Genomic DNA, 16,748 nt, shown 5'->3' on the forward strand with positions numbered 1-16,748 from the left:
GAGGGTTGTGAAGCTACCTTTGCCTATGGTGTTGGGAGGCTCCCAGAAAAACCAGGATGGGGTAGAAGCCAGGACCGTCTTATGTGTCCTGTAGAATGCTGAGAACTCTCACGCCAAGTGATGAGCTGAGAAAGGACAGGAGCCGTGCTCTTGTTGCGTCCTTTTCCAAGAGTCTGGCTGTAATTCCCAGGAGAAACAACAAAAGAGAAGTCATACTCCATTCCTGTGGGCAGCCCCAGCCCCCTTGCCCTCCCCTCGGTGCCTGCTCCTCGCAGCTGTCGCTCACCTGCCTTGTCTGGCAGTCTGAGCCAGCAGAGCCCTTTTTATGCCTGGGGCTGGGCAACCGTGTCACCGATCCCTTTGTGAGGTGGCCGACCACGAGCAGTCCCCACTGTGGGCACCTTCTTCTTGACTGTGTGGGGTGAAGACAGAATACAGATAGCATGTGTGTTTCTGGGTTCCACTTGTCCACAGCTGCGTCTTGATTCCGATTTCCTGTGGGACCCCGGCATGGTAGAGAGGTCGTGGTTCATGCAGAGGTCCCTTTGTCCCAGGCTGCGGGCAATAGTGTACAATGCTATAAAGAACAAAGAAGAGAAAGAAATGTGGAAATTGCACCTTTCCTTATGGTAAATGACATTATTATTTGCATCCTTCTGAGTCATCTCCCATATGCTTCCCAAATTGTTGTGTGTGCTGTAGTCTGAGGACGTCTTCAGAGCACTTCCATAAAGGACATGCCCGTGACTGCACTTCTTTTAGATTCTGTGCCTGACTCTTCCTCTGAGTTCCTTAGCACGGAAGCTCTCAAGGTTATACCCAACCTTCATCCCACCAGCCCAGAAGAGCAGAACCCCAAATTATGGTAACTTCTCTGGGTATGATGGGAAAAGGCAGTCCCATGCTTGCCCTGCAGCCTGTCTCCAGACATTTTTTGACATATATCTTTGGCTGCAGCACCATGAGCACTTGTAAATTCTTTTGCTTGCCTTGCCTGCTTCTAACAAGCCACTTCAAAGATTTCAGCCTCTCTCGTCCGCCCATGTGCTAACCCACTGGATGGCCACCTGCTTGTACTCGCACAGAAGACTGAGAGGGCAATGAAAGTAGTCACAGCTACAGGTGAAATGGCACATGTAATGGATTCTTCTATTTGGAGAAGATCATAAACCAATAATATTTTGGGCTGTCAACAAAAATACCTTTATGTGATACAATAGGAAGTTTCAAACTCACTGTTTGGAGGGAAGAAGGGAGCTACCACCTCTAGACATGGAGCATGGAATGGTCTTGATCAGAGTCTGCATTGCATCACATGGACCTGGTCTAAAATAGCTCTAGCAGAACCCCAGCCTCAGAGAAGAAAGCAGAAGAGAAATCCGGTGACTATAAGCAGACTGAGCTTACAAACACAGTCTCTCTCTTCAGTGAAGTGACCAATTAAGACCATGGCTTTGACTTTTGTCCTGGGGCCTATTAAAACTGTCATTATTTTACAAGTTTGAGGTTTATTAAGAAAGGGATCGGTTCAGGAATGGTCCATGGATTTTACCTGGTCAAAGGAATACATGGCACAAGGTTATGTCTCTCAGTGTGTGAGCCCATGCCCACTGAAGCCCATGGACTCAGATTGCCTTCCTCATGAGGCCATTCTTCAGCACCCTGCAGACAGTTAAAAATACAGTCTGTCCACTTCATGCCACTGTTCAGGAAAGGACATTTGTCCCAGGTAGTACATTCTGCTCACATGGTTGTCTTTCTGAGGGAGGAAGTATCCATAATGAAAGTGTTTTTCATCCCAGTCAGGGACCCGCAGGGGTCCCACGCCAGAGCACTCTGTTCCTAAAGGACTGCATCCCAGGGAAAGACCCACACTGGAACCAGGAAAGAGCATGAGAAGACCTCCCCCCGAGGAAGGGGAAGAAGAAGAATCAATGGGACATCCATCAACTGACTGTAACTGCCATTCCCCAGCGGGGAGGGGAGACAAGGAAATTGGGAGTAAAGCGAAGCCTGATGGAAGTGAAAGCTGAGGGTAAAGGTGTTTTGAAGATTTGGTTTTACTTCTCATTCTCCTGCTCTGATTTGCCTGCTAATGGACTGAACCCATTTCCCCAAGTTCAGTCTGTTTCACCCGTGACGAGAAGTGCCGAGCGATCTCCCCATCCTCAACTATGACTCGCCAACTTTTCATTGTATTTTCTCTCCCCTGTCTGGCAGAGGAAGGGGAGACATAAGAGCAGTTTTGGTCTGGCTCGAGTCAACCTGCAACACCAAAACAGTCACAGCAGTACAGGTAAGAGACGGGGCCAGAGGAGGGGCAGGTAGAGCCTGGGACGCACAAGAGAGAAGATGTCACAGCACTTTCCAAACTAGAAGCTACAACAAGGTCTTTTACCACCACATACCAACATACGCTTCATGCCAGTCCCTCTGCTACCTCCTCCTGGTCTCTCCTCACCCAGGGCTCACTCGCTCACTCTCTTCTCTCTGCTTCTTCCTCCTCTCTCTTCATTGGCTGCCCAACCTCTTAACAGAACCAGCCACACCTGCACCTTGTCTACAACAGACAACCCACCCACCCCCCAGCCAGCCCACAGCTGTATGTTATCAATGCTAATTAACCCAGCCTCATCCTCTACAGGGAGACTGGGACTCTCGCTCTTGGCGGTGTCCAAAGAATGTGACAGTTCAGACACTTCTTTCTCCTTCTCCCTTTGTCTTCTGTAACGACAGTCGCTTGGCGCTAACCCTCAACAACCTAAACCCTAAAAACCCTTAAAACCTAAACACCCTTAAACCTAAATTATAAAAATTCTTAACACTCTTAAAACTAAAATCCTTAAATCCAATACAACCTAAATCCTAAAAACCATAAAGGCCTAAACCATAAACACCCTTAAGCCTAAAAATCCAATAAACTAAACCCTAAAACTCCAAACCCCTAAAAAACCTAAAACATAAAAGCCTTAAACTATCTAAATCCCAATAACCCTTAACACCGCTGAACCTAAAACCCCTAAAAGCTAAACAACCTAAACCCTAAAAGCCCTAAACCCTAAAACCCCTTAGACCTAAACCCACTAAACCCTAAACAATTTTAAAACCCTTAACACCCTTAAACCTAAAACCCCCAAATCTGAAACAATCTAAACCCCAAAGCCCTAAACAACATAAACCCTAAAAAAAACAGAACAGCTTTAAACCTAACCCCCCCTAAACCCTAAATTCCTTAAGCCTAAAACCCCTAACCACCCGATACACCCTTAACCCTAAAAAACCTTACCCCTAAAAACCCTAAACCCCCTAAAAAACACAAACCCTAAACCCCCTAAATTTTTAAGACCCTTAAAACTAGAAACTCTAAAAAACCTAAACCCTAAAAAGCATAAAACCCCTCAACCCTAAAACCCCTAAACATCCTTAAACCTAAAAATCCTGAAATCTAAACAACCTAAACACTAAAAACATCGAACAACCGAAACCCTAAAAACACTAAACAATAAACAACCTAAACACTAAAACCCTAAACAACTTAAACCCTAATACCCCTAAACCTCCTTTAACCCTAAAAAAATCCCAAAACCTAAACCCTAAATACCCTTAACACCCTTAAACCTAAACTCTAAATCCTAAACAACTTAAACCTTAAAACCCCTAAACAACCTAAACCCTAAAAAACCTTAACATCGTTAAACCTAAAACCCCAAAATCTTAAACAACGTAAACCCTAAAACACCTAAACCCTAAACACCCTTAAGCCTAAAAACCCTAAAACCTAAACAAAGTAAACACTACAATCCCTAAAACGCCAAAACCCTAAACCCCCTAAATCAAAACCCTAAACAACCTAAACTCTGAAAACACTTAACATCCTAAAGCCCTAAACAAGCTAAACTCTAAAAACCCTTAAAACCCTTAAACCTAAGAAATCTAAAACTTAAACAAACTAAACCCTAAAAAAACGAAACCTTTAGACATTAAACACCCTTAAACCTAAAACCCCTTAACCCTGAACACCCCCTTAAACCTAACAACCGTAAACCCACTTAAACCTAAAAACCCTAAATAACCTAAAACCCTAAACCCCAAAACCACTAAACACCCTTAAACCTAAAACCCCTAAAAAAACCTAAATCCTAAAACGCTAAACATCTGTAAACCTAAAACCCCTAAACATCCCTAAAACCCTAAACCCCCCAAAAAACCCCTATAGCCATAAACCCCCTAAATTTTAGAGACCCTTAACCTTAAAAACCCTAAACACAGTTAAACTTAAAAACCCTAAAACCTAAACAACTTAAACCCTAAAACGCCTAAACCTTTTTAAGCCTAAAACCCCTAAAAACCGTAAACCCTAAAACCCCTAAGCACCCTTAAGCTCCAAAACCCTAAACCATAAAACTCCTAAACAACATAAATGCTAAAAAGACTTAACACCCTAAACCCCTTAAAAACTCTAAACAGCCTAAACCCTAAAAACACATAACACCCTTAAACCTAAACCCCCTAAACCCTAAACAACCTAAATCCTAACCCCTTATCACACTTAAAACTAAAAACCCTAACTCCTAAATAACCTAAACCCTAAAAACCCTAAACATCCTTAAGCCTAAATACCCTAAACCCTAAAAATCCTAAACCCTAAAAACACTAAAACCCCAAAATCCTAAAACCAAAGGCACCCATCCAAACCCTGCAAAGGCCAAAAAGATGAAAAAAGGCACACTACACGAAAAAAAAAAAAAAAACCAACAAAAAAACCCAAACCAAAACCACACACAGAACACGTAATAAGATCACACTACCATAACCCCAGGAACTCAGAGCCAACAAACCCAGATTCTGTCCATAACAATAACACGCTTTAACGCTTTACTCGCTTAACCTCTGGCATACCATAACCTTGTTGCCCCCAAACCACAGCACGTTGTAGCCCTGAGGCAACACAAGATGGAACACAAAGTCCCTGGAGATCTCTGTCAGGGCCTTCAGGTGGACCCTGACCTCAGGCATCACAACCTTGAAGTGGGAGCCAGACGGAGGCACCAGGACATCACCGGCACCCATCTTCACACCCTGAAACAGGGCCTGGGATAAACGCTCCTGGGGACAGAGGCTGAGGCACTCGGAGGCTTTGAGCCGGCCAGCCACCATCAGAGGGCTTCAGCTCATCATTTCTGTGTCAGAGCCACCAGGCAGGTGGCCCCATCCTCCCTGAGAGACCACTCAGGGAACCTGTACTCAGCTCCAGGGGGCTGGATACACAGCCTCGGATCCATGGTGGGGAGGGGTGCTTTAATCCTGGGAGCAGGATTTCTAACAGTGCCCCTGGGGAGGAAAGCCTCCTCAGGCCTGGAAGCCTGAGAGACATCCCTGCGCTGCTCCACACGTCACCAAAAGCAGGGGCTGAGGAAGGCTGCTTTGGGGCCCGTCGAGGGAACCAGCTCCCCTGGGCTGCTCTGTGGCCACCGGCTGCCGTTGCTGTCGCGCGGGTCTCAGTGCTGCTCTGCAGTCGGCCGTCACCTCCCCGCGGGACACTCCCCAGCGCAGCACACGTCTGCACTGGCTCTCCCTGGGGACAAAGATCACAAGCGAGGGATGGGCTTGGCTTTGCCCCCAGCCCCAGGCTGCCATCAGAGAGACCTGCCACCCCCGCCCCAGCTGTGCGATGTGGGCACCACGTACAGCTGCAGATGTGGGTCAGGGCAGCTGTGGGCAGGGGGCAAGCCCCGTGGCGGTGCCCCCGGCGCTGGCAGCAGGCAGAGCTGGGGAGAGCGAGGGGCAGCCCAGGGCAGCCGGCAGCTGGCGGCGGGGCCCGTCAGGGTGCAGCACCCTCAGCAATGCCCGGCTCCGTGCGCCTCGGCCCCAGGGCTGCAGCGCAGGGCTGGCCCCAGCTGGGGCTGGGCTGGGAACAGGCAGGCAGGGCCCCTGGCAGCCCCGGCACGCACCTGCTCCCTGCATGGGGCAGCCTGCTCCTTTGCAACCGACCCCGTGGCATCCAGAGAAGAGCCCTGCCCTGGGCCTGAGCCATCGCTGCAGGCAGGAGGCCTTCCTCGGCGTCCGTCCCTCAAACCCCTCCCTCCGGCCCCCATGGTCCGTCCCTAAAACACTTCCCCTCGCCCCCAGCCCCTGCGAGCGGGGAATCTGCCTCCCCAGCTGTGAGCCCGGGCGGCGCAAGCCCCCCCAGATGTGGTTCCTGGAAGAAACACCATCCCACCATGCCCGCAGGCAAACCGCTATCCCTATGGACACAATGGGGGCAGCCGGCAGGGGGGTTGGGGGTGGGGGGGTGGGGGTGAGGGGGTGTCACTCTCGGGGCTATCCTAGTGAGCAACACTCAGAGAGGCAAAAAACTGGAGTGCAGGGTTGATGCCGGCATTAGAGCCGGCTGCAAGCGAAAGGCAGTCAATGGGCATGGGCGCTGCTGGGAGGGAAAGCGCCACGTCAGGACGGTCGGGAATCTCGGCTGGCTGGGAGGGAGCTCCATCGAGCGCTCAGAGTCGAGGCTTGAGATCCTTGCAGCCACGGAGGTTTTTGCACGGAGAGCTGCGCTAAGCAAGGCCCGTTTATCACTTTGGCTGCAACACGAGGGTGCTGCACCCCTGCATGGTGCTTCCCCTGAGCCGACAGAGAACTTTCTCTCCTGGGCTTTGTTCCCTCTGGGACAGCGGCTGTGAGCGAGGCAGGGCTGTCAGATATGCACAGCAGGGGTCGAGGGGCTCAGAACGGATAAACCCCCCGGCCTGCGCCCGGCCCTGCCCCTCTCTTACAGCCGCCATGGCAGTTCCCCTGCAGCTGAATAGAACCATCAACGCTCTGTCTTCAGCGGGGTTTCTTGTACGTAGAAAAAGGGGACAGCACAAAGCGTGAAGCAAAGCCAAGAAGGTGGCACCTGCTTTTAAAAAAGAATACATTCAGTACATCACAAAAAAATGCGGTGGAACTCACTCTTCCAATTGGGTTAGGCAGGAGGAAAATGGATTTGGAAAGCAAATAAGAATCGCTCACTTCAAGCTATAAGGTGGCTACTAAACACAGACTCTCCCGTGCATGTCCTGCTCATTAGTTCCGTGCTTTGGAAGTGCCTGTGGTTTCCCTGAAGCACCCTCTCCGGGTTACTCTTCCAAAGGGGTTCCGGGGACATCTGCATAGGGAAGCTGCCTGAAGCAATCACCGTTTGTTATCCTGTCAGGTTTCAGCCAGGGCAGATAGCCTGTGCATGCAGGGACTACAAACTGCAGGCATCGCAACTTGTGGACCCCAAGAAAAAGGGGGTACACGATATGAATTTACGGTACAAGGCTGTCACTGAAGCAAGCCATGTGAAGTGGAATATAGTACTTCTAGCAACAGTGAAATAGTGTACATTAAAAGAGTATTCATCTATATACAAAAAAGTCATGAAAACTTTTTTTCAGGACATTTCTCAAGATCTTGAGAAATAGACCTCTGTTTACTGGTAAGGGAAGAAGAAGTAAGAAACTAAAAAGTGTCCATCCCAATACACACACCACCACCACAAACACCACCACCCGCCCCCAAATTACCTCAGGTGAACCGCGGCCTTTTGAAAAAGGGCCAGCATCTAAAGCGTATGTAGTGACCTGGAACAACGTTGCTGCATATTTGGGATCCAGATGATGCAGGGCAGCGTGAGGATTGCTAACATGGACAGAACAGCGGGACTTACTTTGCCTCTTTATTTCGGTAGCTAGGTAAATAGCTAAGGGTCGAGGCTCTTGTGGCAAGGTGTCTGCTTACCCTTGAGCAAACAGTACTTCAGTAAGTGCAAAACCAAACCTGCAACATTGGGAACGGCAGTTTCCTGCTGACACGCATTTTTTTCCAAAAGGCAGGTGTCTGCTTCCTATCCGGGGCCATCTTTGTGCACGCTAAAAATAGTTCATGCACTTAGTGCAGTGTTCAGAGTTTTGAGAGATGGACAGCAGTGTCTGGATACACCTGGGCTTCTTGACCTTCCTGAATTTTTTCAGCGCTTGATCTCGAAAAGCTTTTCTTCTCTCCTTTTCTCTTCTGGTGTGCTTTCAGCCTCTTCTCCAGAGACCTGTTTTCCCTTTCTGTTTCTTTGCTTTTCATTTTCCTGAAACGAAAGACCCTGCAAACCTTGACATTCCACAGTGTTTATTAGAGAGGTAAAACCACGATCAACTGGAATCAGTTCTCATTTTAAACAAAGGGAGCTCATTTTACCTTCTTTCCTCTGAAAGGCTCATCAGCTGTTCCGGGTCTACCGAGGAGTCTGCTGTGCTCTCGGGGGTGGTTGGAGGCAAAGGTACAAGTGCCTGAACCGGAAAGGTTGAAGTTGAAAGGTGGCAAGACACCTGGAGTAGTAAGCTACCGTTTTCCAAATTGCTACCTTAGCTCCTCAAATGAGATCCCTTTGGTTGCTTTGCATTATCCATATTTTGCACGGTCGCAAGATAGGCTTCAGGAGCTCTGATGAATTGGGATGATGGGCTGCCCCTTCTTGCGGGCTGGGGCACCACAAACTGGAGGGGCCTTGGAGGGTAGGACAGACCCTTGCCAGCTTCGTTCTGCTGGGCTTGCTTCTGCCTTCCTGGGACACGGTTCTGCCGTTATCCCTTGGGCAGCATTATCCCATTCTGGGGCGTGAGCCTTTTATTTTTAAATCTGCGATTTTGTATTTGACTTCTTGTAGGTATTTAGATTGATTAAGTGCATTCCCAATGCATCTGAGAAACAACCTTTCTGGTTTTTCTTCTCTATCATTAGAGGGTGGGAAAAGTCAAACAGACAAGAGATCCAATGGCAGGAGGAGGCACAGCAGCTGCTTGGCCCTATCAGAAACTACTGTCATACATGAGAAACGTGTCAGTGTTTCTTGGCCTGACATCCCTCTACTATTTCTGATTTCACCACCATAGCTGCCCCTGCTTCTTTGTAGAGGATGAACAGAGAGGGTGCTGTGTGCAAGAAGTCTTTTGCCTGGGGCTCTGCGTTTGCTTCACCTGCACGGCTCCTTTGATCTTCCAAACGCACCCATGGAACACAAAAGCACGTGCAGCAAAGTGACCTCGTGGAAGTGGACAACACCTAAACCAAAATCCACCAGCAGCACAATAAGGAATTGGACCAGAAGCCCCAGATTTTGAAAACCCTCAGCCCCTCCTCATACCTGTGCACCTGTCCACAGGTGCTGGCACCTCCTCAGCTGATGGAGGGGAGGGGCCGGCCACCTCCTCCCCAAAGATGTCCCCGCAGTTTTCAATCACAAACTGCACCAGCACGTTCCCCTGCACACATCAAAGCCTTGGCCTCAGCCTACGAGTTTTCTCCCTTTGAGCCTCCCAGTTCTCCCTGCCATCCCCCTGGGGAGGGAGGGAGGGAGGGAGCGAGCAGCTGTGTGTTGCACAGCTGGCGGCCCCGCTTGAACCACAGCAGCCTATGAGCAACAGTTAGCTGGTTGATGGTGAGAGTGCTCATCCTTCGTCCTCCATCAGGGTGCGGGCGTCTCCCGTATCACACTGGGACGCACAAAAGCCTCAGCAGTCCGGCTGCTGTTGGAGCTGCTGGAAAAGCTTTTTGGGCGAGCCGACGTATTTGTAGTGGCCAGCGTGGCAGTTTGCTTTATACCGTTGCCCTGAGCGTGGGCATCTGGAGAAACTGCCCATCAGTCAGTGTGCAGGGATGACGGCCGCAGGGGACAGCGAGCTGCAGGTGATGGTCAGCGGCGGCACCGTGTCTGCCTGCGTGTTGTCCCGGCTCTGAGCTAATGGCGCTGCTCCCCAGTGGAGCATCCATCGAGCCTGAGCACAGGCTGTGTCTTAGCCAGAATCCGAGCAGGAGCTGAGGGGACAGTGACACCTCCAGAGGTGCCATCCGGCCCCCACCTCCCTGTGTGACTGTGCTGTGAGTCATAAAGCTCAGCCGTGATGCCCACTGGCAAGGAGTCTGGGCCAAGGGATGATCCCAAAGTCCTCCCCTAGGACGCACCACCAAACAATATCTGCCCAGTCCCCAATTATCACATGGCAGACGTAGTCAGAAGAGAGGAAAGATCATTTTATTGAGGACAGCAGCTGCGGGCTGGGGGGGTGGCGGCTACCTAGGAGCCCCAGGGCTTCAGGCAGGAAAACAGCACCTGCAACAATAAGAGCCAGGAAGCACTGCTAAAGCCACAAAGCCAGGACGAGGCGTGACTTGGTTGCCCTTGCTTTGGGGAATGCTTTACAAAGTGCCTTGCCTCAGCACTCCCGCCCAAAGCACTGGTTCTCTTCATTTACTCCAGCATCCTGAGCAGACAATAAAAGCCTTACACAAGCGGCCTGCCACAGCAAGAAAGGATCTTCCTGACTTGCCATTCGGTTCTCAAATGTTACGTTACTGCCTGTGGAACAGGGTTTAATAGGCTGTATTCCCAAGGCCTCTGACTCCCCTTTACTGACCTGGGGCCCCGCGTTCGTGCTTTTCCCAAATGATATTCGTTCTAGTGTTTGGTCCACAGTTCCCCGTTCTAATATCTAATAGTGCATTCCACCACTTCATACGTCGACTTTTCAATCGCTTCGTCCGTCTCTGGCCGGCCCCCTCGCGGGGAACACGGAAACGCAGATCGGGACCCCCCACTCACTTCACAGTTAAACTGTGTCTCTCACACACATCACACTTGCCGGGCAGCCCTCAGCCACACAGGCAGCATGTTACATACAACTCTAGGAATGCTGACAGTTTGCGTTAGCACACAAAGTACGTGTTTCAATGAACAATTGCCAAAAAACAAGTTCTAATTTTTTCTGGCCCTAAGCAGGGCCCTAAGCAGGGGCCCCTCTGCTCTGTTGCCCCTTCTTCCCCCAGTTTCTTACTGGAACTAGTAACTCCAGCTCATCAGTTCCTTGACCATGGCTTCAATCTGTTCCTGAGCCACATGCACATCTTCTGTAGGCCCTTCCAAAGTGATGTTATCCTCTCCTCCAGTGAATTTGATGCGAACCTTGAGGTGAAAGACAATGAATCTCTTAAGAATTTGCCAAGATCCAAGCCAGGCCAATACCCTTGGTCAGGCCTACACCATCGATCCCTGCCACTAAGAGATGCGCCTCTTCCCAAAAAGCCCAAACAAAATCCCCACAATTTCCCAAGTCAGTAACTTAACGATGTCAGCCATATGGCAGTGCCTAGAGCCCAAGGCTCTGGTGCTGTCCCGGTTTCTGCAAGGGCTTTGGAGAAGTTTACTCATCTAGCCTTTATCTAGATACCGTCTAACTCACCAGGGAGAAGCCTTGCCGCACTCAGCATTTCCAGGTATCCTGCTACATCAGTTCTCAAAACAGCACCACATAAAGCTTCCTTGGAAGGGCTCAACCCATGACAATAACATAGGATGAGCAGTGTTTGCAGCAGTAAAAGAGAGGGTTCCCTTGAACAGCAAAGATCTGTGTCATTTCCCCCTGGGTTTACCCACGCTAGAATACACCTCTCTCTCCCGTGACGAGTGATCTGGACTAAACCTTTTTCTACGCCGGGGGTGCTAAGCTAACCAGCTCATCCATACCTTTGGCATCTGCTGAGTTATTTTGGCCAGGTTCTGTCCTTTCTTTCCAATAATGAAACGATGAAGCCAAGAGGGGGCAGAGACCGAGGAGACGGTAAAACTGTTGGCCTGAGAGACAGAAAAACAGAGAAGCTGTTTGATGGACAAACTGGAAGAGACCTTCCCAACAATTCAGTTCCAATTCCCATGCTGCACCTCCGGTATTGACTTCTAAGCTGCACCTCTAATGGCCCAAGAGAGAGCACCCCCGCTACAGCCGTCAGTGCTCACAAATGTATCTTCATGGGACCTTCAAAGGAGGCCTAGCCCATCTTGTAAGTACCTTTGCAAAGACTTCAGTCAATGCTTGCCCCAGTTTTTCAGGCTCGCCTCGCAGTATCAGCGTCTCCAAGCTACTGTCAATGGGTGGGATCTCGACAGAGACTCCAGTCTTCTCCAAGATCTCCTGCAGGGAATTCCCCTTGGGGCCGATGACATACTTGTGCTGGGACTTCTTCACCTCCACTGCAATAGTAGTAGTCTTCTTTTTCTGTAGGGGCAGAGACACTGAGGCGTCAATCACAAGGGGGCGGGGAAGGACAAGAGCGACAGGAAGAGGCACAAGATGCAGTCAGACTCTGCACCCAGCAAAGAGCAAAGCCAAGCTGAGCACAGTGGCTCGGCAGTACCCTAGCACCCCTTGGGCCCCTGCCTACAGAAAGCCTTGTGCTCAAAAATTCACAGGGGAAGTACAAAACTAGCATGCTGTGTCAAGCTCCCTGGGACACGGCATGGAAGAGACCACACACACACACAGGCATGTCGTTGTCGTCGTCCCCGTCCCCCCGTTGGACAACAGGGTTCAACTCCCAGCCGTCTCCCAGGCAGTGCTGTGATGCAACACTGTGCAGGCTATAAGCCGATTGTTGAAATCCAGACCGGTACAAATACAGACCTAACCACGAGGAAAAACAGCCCAGCAACCCACAACAAGGATATTCACAGCAGCGTTGGCTGTGGGAAATAAACTGGAGTGACATTCGCTCTTCAGCAACTTCTACTTAGGTAGCAACTTTGATACTGTCAGCTGGCCACCGCTGTAGACTTCACACTTCTTTCCTTCCTTAGTAGCCCCGGTGTGAACAAGAGCCAGGGGAGCTCTTGGTGGCCTGCTAATTCCCACGGTACAGAAAAGCGAGAAATCTGTCACCTCCCGGATAGTATCAGCCCAGCTCCCACTCTGCCGAGTGAGGAAACGGTGGGATTCGGGGTCATGTACTGCAAGGGCTGCTGAGCCAGATGCAACGGAGGGATGCACAAAAGTAGAACAAGAAGGGAAGAGTGCCTAGGAGCAGGTGCCAGGGGAAGGTGGGAAGCTTTATGGACCATGCGTACCTTCTCCTCATAGATCTTCTTAACTCGAGCCACAGCCTGGGCTAGTCGCTCCTTTTCTCCGGTGAAGACTATCTCGGTCTTGTTGACACTGGGTGGAGGAATGTTGATGCGCGTCCCTGTGTCCTGCATGAGCTCCCTCACCAGCTTGTTGTAAGGGCCAGCAATGAAAGGGTGGTACACTTTCTCCACGTCCAGCCGCTCCACGGCACGCTTATCCTGGAAGAGCCCACAACAGACCTTGGTGGGAACTGCCCTCTATATTACAGTCTCTGCCAGGCACAGCTAAGTTCCCAGGGGTGTCCTGCCTGACACTCTGGCCCAAGCAACCTTCTCAGTTGGCGGGCTTGTAGATCTCCACCTCTTTCAATCTACAAATACGGTTGCTGCTGCTGCTCCTTGTTTACGATATTCACCCCTGTGATCTCCTGCCTTATCTCAGCTGGCACCTAAGACGCATCGCTTCAACTATCAAATGCTTGTTTTGGCTTCAGAGATGGACAAAACGCAGCACAAGAAGTTTCAGGACCTGGCAGCGGTGCTCACACAGCCAGCGAGTGGCACAGCATACGTCTCCGTTCAGGCTAACGTTAGCCACTGACTGTAGCCACGGTGGCTGCAAACTCCGACTACACCACGGGGAAGCAAAATGGCTGAGCAGCCAATGCCATGAGAGAGATCACAGTACTGAGGTACCTGCTCAGCGGAGATAAGCAGGATCTCGTGCCGGGCCTTCTCAATCCCTTCTTTAGTGCCGCTGATCTTGATCTGGTTGCTGGGGTCATCTGGGCGGGGGACCTGCATTTTGGTTGCAGTTTTGAGCTTCAGGTCCTGCAGCTTCGCACCCTTCTTTCCAATGACAAAACGGTGGTGCTCCTTGGGGATGGCAACTGTTGCCGAAGCCTGCAGCAGAAGAACCAAGCATCTGTGAAAAGCCTTGCCTGCACTGGCAGATCCACAGGAACAGAGCCAGGGAAAGCAAGGTAGACGCTGCTCAGTGGTACTGCTCCTCAGAGCAAACACAACGCCTTCCCAGCGCACTCTGTCTGAGGGCTGACACTGTACCAGCTGATCTACAGCGCCTCCGTGCCAGGAGTATAGACCCCACCTTTCCCTCAAAACCCTTCTGTTTGCACAGGAGCGGTACCCTGAATTAGCAAAGGCCTTCCGACACAGACGAGGAGGTGCCTCTCCTCTAGTGTAAGACACCAGACAACAACTGTGATGACAGCGCACAGCTGGAGTTTATCTGAACTCTGACACCTGCTGCCAAGGCTACAGAGAACAAGACATACAGTATGACTCCTAGGAAAGAGAAATTCAACACCAGAAACCTACTGCAGGAGGCAGGCAGCTAGCAGATGCTCACCGCTACTTAAGTGCTAAGGTGTCTTCAAGTGTAGCACGTGCTGCTCCTGGGACTGCTTCTAGAAGGCCCCACATGCAAAAGGGGTCCTTCTCAATCTACCATTAAAGGGCTGGTCTATACGAGGGCTTCCTGACTTCTTCCCTTCTCACTGAGTTTGTACAGGTCTGGTAGCTGATGACTGCTATCGTGCTCCTGGTCCCTGTGATTAGGTAACCACTAACAGCAATCAGACAATGAACATTCAAGCTATAATGGAAAAATGAAAGATGAAGAAAAGATCACTCGGTGTGACTTTTCAGCTCTGTGTTCCTGTCCTGAAGCCAGCCAAGCCTAAGAGAAGCTGGAATACAGACACACCTTCCCGACCTGGGGCCAGGGCAGTAGGAGGTATATTTGAGAACAGTGGCTCACGGATCTGTGGCGGCATGACCTGAACTGATTTTTCAGATGCACATTGTGGATGTAGGGTTTTGTTCCTTTCTCTTTCCTCTGGCAGGGTATGACACAGGGGCTGAACAGCACTAAGCAGACATGGTATTAACATCGCATTACCTACCTTTGGCATTATACTTTAAAACACACTGCAACACCTGGCTGCGATACATCCTAACAAGAGCTACCACCTTGACTATGAGCTCAAGAACCTTAAGGTAAGAGATCAAAACCTAGAGGACTGAAGCAACCGAAACAACAGGGTTGTGGCTCCTTACCAGTGTGCCTTGAGCTACACAAGGCAGAACCCTGACCCGAAGCTTTTGGCTTTTGGCAGGACTTCCTTTTCTCTACTTTTCTTTCTCCCAGCCTTCCACGTTCTCCTCTGAAGGGCTTCAGGAAAAGCACAGTCCCGTTCTCACACACTACTAGCTTTGTGTGTGAGGCTCCTGCACCCCCTCCAGCACCAGCACCTCAGCACAAAGTCACTGGTTGCAACTCAAATGTTCCAGAGATCGCAGACTCCACGCTTCATGCAACACCACGGCCTGTAATTACCTTGGAACCCTATTTTAAGCCTCATTCCCATTCCAAATTGCCAATTGGGTGCTTTGAAAACGTATGGCAAAGCTGAATTAGTCATGTAACAACACACCTCTTTGGCTTACAAGCACACGGGCCCAAGGGTCTCAAAGCATTTGCGAGTCTTGGGGAAGAGCAAAGCTGAAGGCAGAAACAGTTAGATGCCCTCACCTGAGTCTGCAGTCGAGCGACAATCTGCTTCCGAGCCTTCGTGACTGCTTCCGGCTTGCCAGAGACCACGATCGAAAGGCCCTGGTCCTTTGCGAGAGACAGCTCCAGGTGAGCTCCCGTCTTCTGCATGATGTCAAGGCAGATCTTGGCCTGCTTGCTTTCTCCCAACCGATCCATGTCCTTGTATTTCCTCTCCTCCAGTGGCACATGGAACACCTGCTCAGCCACGGGACAGACACAAGCAGGGCACAGCAAGGTGTTAGTGTGCTTTTGATTGTCAGTGCCTCCCTCTGCAATCCTCCCTTCAGGCCTGTTCCAGCTGACTGTGCAACAGGGATGCAGAGCTTTGTCTGGGCAGTTTTCAACACATCCCTCCCCCTCCAGAGCTGTCCTAGCATTCAGCCGCAGTCTTCCTTGTGCCCCAGGGCAAAGGACAGCAAAGAGGCAGTTACTCTGGCACACTAAGGGATTTCATACTCCAGGGAAAGCTTCGCTTCACCTACTTTTTGGAGGGATGAAAAGGAGGGAGATAAGACACCCACTCCCACCAACCTGAGTGATGACAGAAGCCTTTATTGGCCGGATTTTGCTCCAGGGCCCAGCAGGTTCCCGGGCAGCTTCCAAACATGGTGCTTTCTCAGGGAGCGCAGGGAAGGCTTCCTCGTAGGTGGGAGGATCCTTCTCTTCTTCCGAGTTTAAAGCTGTTACTGGGGTGAAGCAAACAAGGCCAATGAGATGCTCTCCCCACAGAAACGTCCCCATTCATAGGCAGTGCAACTCTATTGAGGCATCATCAAAGAGGGACAACAAAGGACTTGTGCACTACTATTCACCCTGCTACAGTTATGCTTGTGGAGAGCAGCCGAGTCTGGAGCTCAGCTGAGCTCAGCACAGCACAGACTGCAGTAGGTGCCGCTACGGATGCAGGAAGCAACCGTGCAAGTGAATGGTGGCAGCAAACACAGCACATTATCGCCAGCTTTGTTGAGAGGAGCTTCATCAGGGGACAACAGGCCAAGGAGAAAGAAATCAAAGGGACACAGCAAGGCTGTAGGTCAGAAGGGGACAAGACAGACACATGCCCAGGAAGAAGGCAGAGAGAAGCAGAAGCACTCTAGTTGGGGCAGAGTCCAGGGAAAGCCTGTAGCTTATGTTCGACTCAGCTGGGCACTGGGCTGTGCCAAGCGGGCCAGCTCGCAGCTGGAGAATGGGTGCCGAGACCCATCAGTGAGTCAGCCAATACGGTTATACCGACTTTCCCCAGCACCTGGCTGAGCAGAGGAGGAA

At 50.6% G+C, this 16,748-nt stretch overlaps 1 protein-coding gene across 1 annotated transcript; it reads right to left on the reverse strand.

Annotated features, from left to right (window-relative positions):
• Nucleotides 1–10,229: 10,229 nt before the first annotated feature.
• LOC308058086 (vigilin-like) lies at nucleotides 10,230–16,268 on the reverse strand (the record flags this gene model as incomplete). Its single annotated transcript, XM_080412092.1, has 7 exons — nucleotides 16,014–16,268; nucleotides 15,462–15,677; nucleotides 13,604–13,810; nucleotides 12,911–13,126; nucleotides 11,859–12,065; nucleotides 11,537–11,644; nucleotides 10,230–10,277 (listed from the first exon to the last, which is right to left on the reverse strand). The coding sequence occupies exons 1-7, from the start codon at nucleotides 16,221–16,223 to the stop codon at nucleotides 10,230–10,232; spliced, it is 1,212 nt and encodes a 403-aa protein (XP_080268218.1). The 5' UTR covers nucleotides 16,224–16,268.
• Nucleotides 16,269–16,748: the final 480 nt, after the last annotated feature.

This window comes from Falco punctatus, assembly GCF_963210335.1.
Source record: "Falco punctatus genome assembly, contig: scaffold_23, whole genome shotgun sequence".
Taxonomy (NCBI): Eukaryota; Metazoa; Chordata; class Aves; order Falconiformes; family Falconidae; genus Falco; species Falco punctatus.